Source organism: Salmo salar, chromosome 26 (assembly GCF_965601325.2).
Source record: "Salmo salar chromosome 26, fSalSal1, whole genome shotgun sequence".
In the NCBI taxonomy this organism is placed as follows: domain Eukaryota; kingdom Metazoa; phylum Chordata; class Actinopteri; order Salmoniformes; family Salmonidae; genus Salmo; species Salmo salar.
In genome coordinates this window covers 47,006,024-47,015,000 of record NC_138316.1, presented here as the reverse complement: position 1 = coordinate 47,015,000, position 8,977 = coordinate 47,006,024, and the positions used below count along the sequence as shown (strand labels likewise).

The 8,977-nt window shown below is 54.3% G+C and overlaps 1 protein-coding gene across 1 annotated transcript in view; it reads right to left on the bottom strand.

Annotated features, from left to right (window-relative positions):
• LOC106591626 (high affinity cAMP-specific and IBMX-insensitive 3',5'-cyclic phosphodiesterase 8A) overlaps window positions 1-8,708 on the bottom strand; it is a 238,392-nt gene extending 229,684 nt beyond the window's left edge. The window contains 1 exon segment of the mRNA XM_082969783.1: window positions 8,395-8,708. Within this exon segment, the coding sequence (XP_082825909.1) occupies window positions 8,395-8,523 (129 nt within the window). The 5' untranslated portion in view covers window positions 8,524-8,708.
• Between the last annotated feature and the right edge of the window lie 269 nt (window positions 8,709-8,977).

Genomic DNA, 8,977 nt, shown 5'->3' with positions numbered 1-8,977 from the left:
TATCATATGGACTGTGGTGGGTCTACTCTATAGATGACTGATATCATATGGACTGTGGTGGGTCTACTCTATAGATGACTGATATCATATGGACTGTGGTGGGTCTACTCTATAGATGACAGATGGAAGGTTACAGATATCATACGGACTGTGGTGGGTCTACTCTATAGATGACTGATATCATATGGACTGTGGTGGGTCTACTCTATAGATGACTGATATCATATGGACTGTGGTGGGTCTACTCTATAGATGACAGATGGAAGGCTAGAGATGGAAATTAGCAACGTTGTTAACTTTGGTGTGATACTACTCTGGCCTACGTTCTCTTTGCAGGGTCCCTGATAAATAAACAAAGCAAAGTGTGTGTGTGTGTGTGTGGTGAAGAAGCCAGACTGATAAAGCAGCAGACAACAGTAGGGGCCAGTACAGCAGTTACAGAACAGATGAATAAATAGACAGTATCCATCTGGAACAGCAGGTAGACATGGACATCACATCTCTGACTACGGCTTAAATGACATACTATTCTCTAGTGATGCGTTTCCCCAACTCCTGTACCCCCAACAGTACACGTACTGGAGGACTGGAGTTGGGCTGTTGGGGGGTACTGGAGGAGGGCTGTTGGGGGGTACTGGAGGAGGGCTGTTGGGGGGTACTGGAGGAGGGCTGTTGGGGGGTACTGGAGGAGGGCTGTTGGGGGGGTACTGGAGGAGGGCTGTTGGGGGGGTACTGGAGGAGGGCTGTTGGGGGGTACTGGAGGAGGGCTGTTGGGGGGTACTGGAGGAGGGCTGTTGGGGGGTACTGGAGGACTGGAGGTGCACTGTTGGGGGGGTACTAGAGGAGGGCTGTTGGGGGGTACTGGAGGACTGGAGTTGGGCTGTTGGGGGGTACTGGAGGAGGGCTGTTGGGGGGGGTACTAGAGGAGGGCTGTTGAGGGGTACTGGATGACTGGAGTTGGGCAGTACTGGAGGACTGGAGTTGGGCTGTTAGGGGGTACTGGAGGACTGGAGGTGGGAAACACTGCTCTACTGCACAACTTTTGACCAGGGCCCATATGACATCACATCTCCGTCTGCCTATCACATAGCATCCTGTTCACTACACAGTGAACTAGTTCTAAACAGGGCCTAAAGGGCTCTAGGGCTGTACGTATCAAGATGCTACGTACAGGTTCTGCCGTCTGGACTGACTGGGGTGGTTCTGCCGTCTGGTCTGACTGGGGTGGTTCTGCCGTCTGGTCTGACTGGGGTGGTTCTGCCGTCTGGTCTGACTGGGGTGGTTCTGCCGTCTGGCTGACTGGGGGGCGCCGCGGACTGCGGGGTGGTTCTGCCGTCTGGACTGACTGGGGTGGTTCTGCCGTCTGGTCTGACTGGGGTGGTTCTGCCGTCTGGACTGACTGGGGTGGTTCTGCCGTCTGGACTGACTGGGGTGGTTCTGCCGTCTGGTCTGACTGGGGTGGTTCTGCCGTCTGGTCTGACTGGGGTGGTTCTGCCGTCTGGTCTGACTGGGGTGGTTCTGCCGTCTGGACTGACTGGGGTGGTTCTGCCGTCTGGTCTGACTGGGGTGGTTCTGCCGTCTGGTCTGACTGGGGTGGTTCTGCCGTCTGGACTGACTGGGGTGGTTCTGCCGTCTGGACTGACTGGGGTGGTTCTGCCGTCTGGACTGACTGGGGTGGTTCTGCCGTCTGGACTGACTGGGGTGGTTCTGCCGTCTGGTCTAATGACCAGGGTCTTCTTCACTAGTCACCAAGCATAAGACAACAGACTGAATCAGGGAAGGACGGAACTAACTGAAGTTTTCCAATGAAACACGTAATTTTCCGTTCAATTGCAACGCGTTTAGCTACGGTGCGCACTAATGAACAGGACCCAGGCCTGGGTAGGAGGGCTAGAGAGGCAGGCAGGGAGAGGCGTGCCTGGGACATGGTGCACTTCAGGTCCTCAATGATCACAAAGAAGATTATTAAAGTAGCACACTGTGTCCCACAGGAGGTTGGTGGCACCTTAATCAGGGAGGACAGGCTCGTGGTAATGACTGGAGCGGAATCAGTGGAATGGTATCAAATACATCAAACACATTGTTTCCATGGTTTCCAGGTGTTTGATGCCATTCTCTCCGTTCCAGCCATTATTATGAGCCCTCCTCCCCTCAGAAACATCCACTGGTGTGTTCATGTGCACAGCACATGGGACCGCTTGAAATGGCCTAGCGGCGTCCGGGTTTGGCCGATGTAGGCCGTCATTGTAAATGAACTTGTGAATAAGAACTTGTTCTGAACTGACTAGCCTAGTTAAATAAAATAATAAAATATGAATCAATGCCATTATTCTCTGGTGTTAAAACTGTCTGTACGTCTGCTGCTGTGGTTGTGTCCACAGTACTAAGTACGGCCCAGTACCAGGTCAGGTCAGGCCTCCCTACGTACGGCCCAGTACCAGGTCAGGCCTCCCTACGTACGGCCCAGTACCAGGTCAGGTCAGGCCTCCCTACGTACGGCCCAGTACTACGTACGGCCCAGTACCAGGTCAGGCCTCCCTACGTACGGCCCAGTACCAGGTCAGGCCTCCCTACGTACGGCCCAGTACCACGTACGGCCCAGTGCCAGGTCAGGCCTCCCTACGTACGGCCCAGTACCAGGTCAGGCCTCCCTACGTACGGCCCAGTACTAAGTACAGCCCAGTACCAGGTCAGGCCTCCCTACGTACGGCCCAGTACCAGGTCAGGCCTCCCTACGTACGGCCCAGTACCAGGTCAGGCCTCCCTACGTACGGCCCAGTACCAGGTCAGGCCTACCTACGTACGGCCCAGTACTAGGTACAGCCCAGTACCAGGTCAGGCCTCCCTACGTACGGCCCAGTACCAGGTCAGGCCTCCCTACGTACGGCCCAGTACTAAGTACAGCCCAGTACCAGGTCAGGCCTCCCTACGTACGGCCCAGTACCAGGTCAGGCCTCCCTACGTACGGCCCAGTACCAGGTCAGGCCTACCTACGTACGGCCCAGTACTAGGTACAGCCCAGTACCAGGTCAGGCCTCCCTACGTACGGCCCAGTACCAGGTCAGGCCTCCCTACGTACGGCCCAGTACCAGGTCAGGCCTCCCTACGTACGGCCCAGTAATAGGTCAGGCCTCCCTACGTACGGCCCAGTACGAAGTACAGCCCAGTACCAGGTCAGGCCTCCCTACGTACGGCCCAGTACCAGGTCAGGCCTCCCTACGTAGGGCCCAGTGCCAGGTCAAGCCTCCCTACGTACGGCCCAGTACCAGGTCAGGCCTCCCTACGTAGGGCCCAGTGCCAGGTCAGGCCTCCCTACGTACAGCCCAGTACCAGGTCAGGCCTCCCTACGTATGGCCCAGTAATAGGTCAGGCCTCCCTACGTACGGCCCAGTACTAAGTACAGCCCAGTAATAGGTCAGGCCTCCCTACGTACGGCCCAGTACTAAATACAGCCCAGTAATAGGTCAGGCCTCCCTACGTACGGCCCAGTACTAAGTACAGCCCAGTACCAGGTCAGGCCTCCCTACGTACGGCCCAGTAATAGGTCAGGCCTCCCTACATATGGCCCAGTACTAAGTACAGCCCAGTACCAGGTCAGGCCTCCCTACGTACGGCCCGGTGCCAGGTCAGGCCTCCCTACGTACGGCCCAGTACCAGGTCAGGTCAGGTCAGGCCTCCCTACGTACGGCCCAGTACTACGTACGGCCCAGTACCAGGTCAGGCCTCCCTACGTACGGCCTCCCTACGTACGGCCCATACCAGGTCAGGCCTCCCTACGTACGGCCCAGTGCCAGGTCAGGCCTCCCTACGTAGGGCCCAGTGCCAGGTCAAGCCTCCCTACGTACGGCCCAGTACCAGGTCAGGCCTCCCTACGTAGGGCCCAGTGCCAGGTCAGGCCTCCCTACGTACAGCCCAGTACCAGGTCAGGCCTCCCTACGTAGGGCCCAGTAATAGGTCAGGCCTCCCTACGTACGGCCCAGTACTAAGTACAGCCCAGTAATAGGTCAGGCCTCCGTACATACGGCCCAGTACTAAGTACAGCCCAGTACCAGGTCAGGCCTCCCTACGTACGGCCCGGTGCCAGGTCAGGCCTCCCTACATATGGCCCAGTACTAAGTACAGCCCAGTACCAGGTCAGGCCTCCCTACGTACGGCCCGGTGCCAGGTCAGGCCTCCCTACGTACGGCCCAGTACCAGGTCAGGTCAGGTCAGGCCTCCCTACGTACGGCCCAGTACTACGTACGGCCCAGTACCAGGTCAGGCCTCCCTACGTACGGCCCAGTACCAGGTCAGGCCTCCCTACGTACGGCCCAGTACCACGTACGGCCTCCCTACGTACGGCCCAGTACCAGGTCAAGCCTCCCTACGTACGGCCCAGTGCCAGGTCAGGCCTCCCTACGTAGGGCCCAGTGCCAGGTCAAGCCTCCCTACGTAGGGCCCAGTGCCAGGTCAGGCCTCCCTACGTAGGGCCCAGTAATAGGTCAGGCCTCCCTACGTACGGCCCAGTAATAGGTCAGGCCTCCCTACGTACGGCCCAGTACTAAGTACAGCCCAGTACCAGGTCAGGCCTCCCTACGTACGGCCCAGTACCAGGTCAGGCCTCCCTACGTACGGCCCAGTACTAAGTACAGCCCAGTACCAGGTCAGGCCTCCCTACGTACGGCTCAGTACCAGGTCAGGTCTCCCTACGTACGGCCCAGTACCAGGTCAGGCCTCCCTACGTACGGCCCAGTACCAGGTCAGGCCTCACTACGTACGGCCCAGTACCAGGTCAGGCCTCACTACGTACGGCCCAGTACCAGGTCAGGCCTCCCTACGTACGGCCCAGTACCAGGTCAGGCCTCCCTACGTACGGCCCAGTAATAGGTCAGGCCTCCCTACATATGGCCCAGTACTAAGTACAGCCCAGTACCAGGTCAGGCCTCCCTACGTACGGCCCAGTACCAGGTCAGGGCTCCCTACGTACGGCCCAGTGCCAGGTCAGGCCTCCCTACGTACGGCCCAGTACCAGGTCAGGCCTCCCTACGTAGGGCCCAGTACCAGGTCAGGCCTCCCTACGTACGGCCCAGTAATAGGTCAGGCCTCCCTACATATGGCCCAGTACTAAGTACAGCCCAGTACCAGGTCAGGCCTCCCTACGTACGGCCCAGTACCAGGTCAGGGCTCCCTACGTACGGCCCAGTGCCAGGTCAGGCCTCCCTACGTACAGCCCAGTACCAGGTCAGGCCTCCCTACGTAGGGCCCAGTAATAGGTCAGGCCTCCCTACGTACGGCCCAGTACTAAGTACAGCCCAGTAATAGGTCAGGCCTCCCTACGTACGGCCCAGTACTAAGTACAGCCCAGTACCAGGTCAGGCCTCCCTACGTACGGCCCAGTAATAGGTCAGGCCTTCCTACATATGGCCCAGTACTAAGTACAGCCCAGTACCAGGTCAGGCCTCCCTACGCACGGCCCGGTGCCAGGTCAGGCCTCCCTACGTACGGCCCGGTGCCAGGTCAGGCCTCCCTACGTACGGCCCGGTGGAAGGTCAGGCCTCCCTACGTACGGCCCGGTGCCAGGTCAGGCCTCCCTACGTACGGCCCGGTGCCAGGTCAGGCCTCCCTACGTACGGCCCGGTGCCAGGTCAGGCCTCCCTACGTACGGCCCATCAGCCGTCGAATATGGGTCGCTGCTTGGCGCCCGGTGAAGCAGCCACAGTGTTTGGGTCGCTGCTTGTGTGTTTGTTGGTTAACTTTTGGATCAAGACTAAAAATGTGGATTTATTTCACCTGGAATGAGTTACTGAACACTGGGGACAGATTACCGTCTGGTTTCTGTCATCATCCAACAATATACTATCACTGTATATGTGTACTGTATATCCACTGGTCATCCCACGATATACTATTGCTGTATATTTGTACTGTATATCCACTGGTCATCCTGTTCTAGCTCCATGCTCGCCCTACCTAGTTAGATATATAATGGAAGTGTTACAACGCCTCTGTCTGTATTCTGTCTCTAAATGTTGTCCATCACTAGCAGCACCATTTCACCAGGTCCAATTCTGACTGTCAATGTTCTGGGTGATTAAAGGTGCTTGTGTTCAACTCCTCTGGTGTTCATGTTTAACTGACTGCCTCTACACCTGCTGTGGTTGGGCATACTGCCTCTACACCTGCTGTGGTTGGGCATACTGCCTCTACACCTGCTGTGGTTGGGCATACTGCCTCTACACCTGCTGTGGTTGGGCATACTGCCTCTACACCTGCTGTGGTTGGTGTAGCAGGACAGGCCTACATACTGCCTCCATACCTGCTGTGGTTGGGCAGGTCTACATACTGCCTCCATACCTGCTGGGGTTGGACAGGTCTACATACTGCCTCTATATCTGCTGTGGTTGGACAGACCTACATACTGCCTCTATACCTGCTGTGGTTGGACAGACCTACAAACTGCTTCTATACCTGCTGTGGTTGGACAGACCTACATACTGCCTCCACACCTGCTGTGGTTGGACAGGCCTACATACTGCCTCTATACCTGCTGTGGTTGGGCAGGTCTACATACTGCCTCTATACCTGCTGTGGTTGGGCAGGTCTACATACTGCCTCTATACCTGCTGTGGTTGGACAGGCCTACATACTGCCTCCATACCTGCTGTGGTTGGACAGGCCTACATACTGCCTCCATACCTGCTGTGGTTGGACAGGCCTACATACTGCCTCTATACCTGCTGTGGTTGGACAGACCTACAAACTGCTTCTATACCTGCTGTGGTTGGACAGGCCTACATACTGCCTCCACACCTGCTGTGGTTGGACAGGTCTACATACTGCCTCCATACCTGCTGTGGTTGGACAGGCCTACATACTGCCTCCATACCTGCTGTGGTTGGACAGGCCTACATACTGCCTCTATACCTGCTGTGGTTGGACAGGCCTACATACTGCCTCTATACCTGCTGTGGTTGGACAGGCCTACATACTGCCTCTATACCTGCTGTGGTTGGACAGGCCTACATACTGCCTCTATACCTGCTGTGGTTGGACAGACCTACATACTGCCTCCATACCTGCTGTGGTTGGACAGACCTACATACTGCCTCCATACCTGCTGTGGTTGGACAGACCTACATACTGCCTCCATACCTGCTGTGGTTGGACAGACCTACATACTGCCTCTATACCTGCTGTGGTTGGACAGGTCTACATACTGCCTCTATACCTGCTGTGGTTGGACAGGTCTACATACTGTACCATATGCTAGATAAAAGATGACATTGTGATGTGATTAAAGTCATGTGATTTTTATCACATTAAATGACATGTCTGTATCAACATTGTGAGTTGGATGTACTCTATGCCCAGATCAGACTGTGTGTGGGCAGAAAAGTCCTGATAGATTTCAATCAGTACCACATGAGATGACATGTCACTGTTTGTTGGTTTATGGCCCAACAGACCGATGACGTGGCTTTACCATCCTAGACGTGTAGTAAATAACATGAATGTCAGCGTGAATACATTCTACACTACAGCCCCAACAGCCACGTCCACATGCATTAATGTGAATGAAGATGACGGTCCAATTATGACTACAGGGAATATTCAAATCAAAAACCGGCCATGGTAATGTTCACTGTATCTTCATTTACACAACTACAGTACTGCCAAGCACTATGCGCGCGCACACACACACAATTTATCATCATACTGGAAGTGTAGGGCTTCTACATTTGACAGGAGTCCACCTGTTATTTTTACAGGGTTCAAATAACATTCTGCTATTTCATTTGAAAACATTACAAATTTAAATACTGTAGGCCAATATGTGTCAGTATGCAACTGTAAAAATTCTGTACTGCTTGTTAGATTGAATTTCAACTACTCCCACACACAGAGTTGGCTGGATATGAAATAACCACAAGCTGTAAACAAATGCCATCTATTCATGAGAGAAAATAGCCGGGGAAGCTGTGACGTGGTAGGAGATGCATGTCCTCCATGCTGCCTGCCTGGCTAGGCCTTATGGTCTATGTAGTGTTATGGAAGACTGAACAATACTCTCTGTATGACCCCACGACCTGCGCTGTGTGGAGGGAGGGAGGGAGGGAGGGAGGGAGGGGGCCTGGGTCACCGAGGTCATACATTTGACTGAGGCCTAATCCACTTCTCCTTCTCCGAAAGTAAAGGAAGACAGAAAAGGAGGTTCATACTGCACATCAAGGTTTGATGGCCATATTATGCGGTACAGCACCCATTTCAACATCCTCATATCACTGAATCATAAATACATTGGATGGTACTGTAGAAGGAAGTATGTGACATCCAGACATGTGTTATAAGGAGAGACTCTGTGTGTGTGTGTGTGTGTGTGTGTTCTCCAAGAAGAGTGGCCTGTGTGTGTCTCACCTTGATAGCGTTGGGTTTGATCAGAAGTCCTGGGGCAGGAGTGGTATTGGTCTGCTGGGAATCGTCTGATTCCTTTCCACTTTGATAGACCACCCTATCGGAGATATGAATGCTTGAAGCACAGCCCATGCTTCAACCCCACTTCTGCCAATCCCGCTAGCTCAAGTGCTTTACTAATACCTGGACGACTGTCATTCGGTATCTCCTGGAGGTCTTTTTCTCCCTCTTTATAAATCGTAAATGCTAAACGCTCTCTCCAGTTTCCCTAACACTAAGCATGAATAATAGACGTTCCTTCCCACCACCCACCCACCCCCCCCTAACCAGGAAACAGATTTCCTCTCCGATTGTTTTTTTTTTTTTACATGAAGCAATTTAGAGAGATTTTCTTCACGCGCCGTTTTATTCTTGCTAACACGAATCCCGTTATTCTAGAATGCCGCTGTTCTATGGTCGTATTCCAGGGACAATTTATCCTCCATCACACGGCTTCCCCGCCTCGGATTCGTACATCATTTGCTCCCTCTCTCTCTCTGAATGTATGTATTTTTTAAAACTTTACTCTTTTCAAGTAAACGTCAGT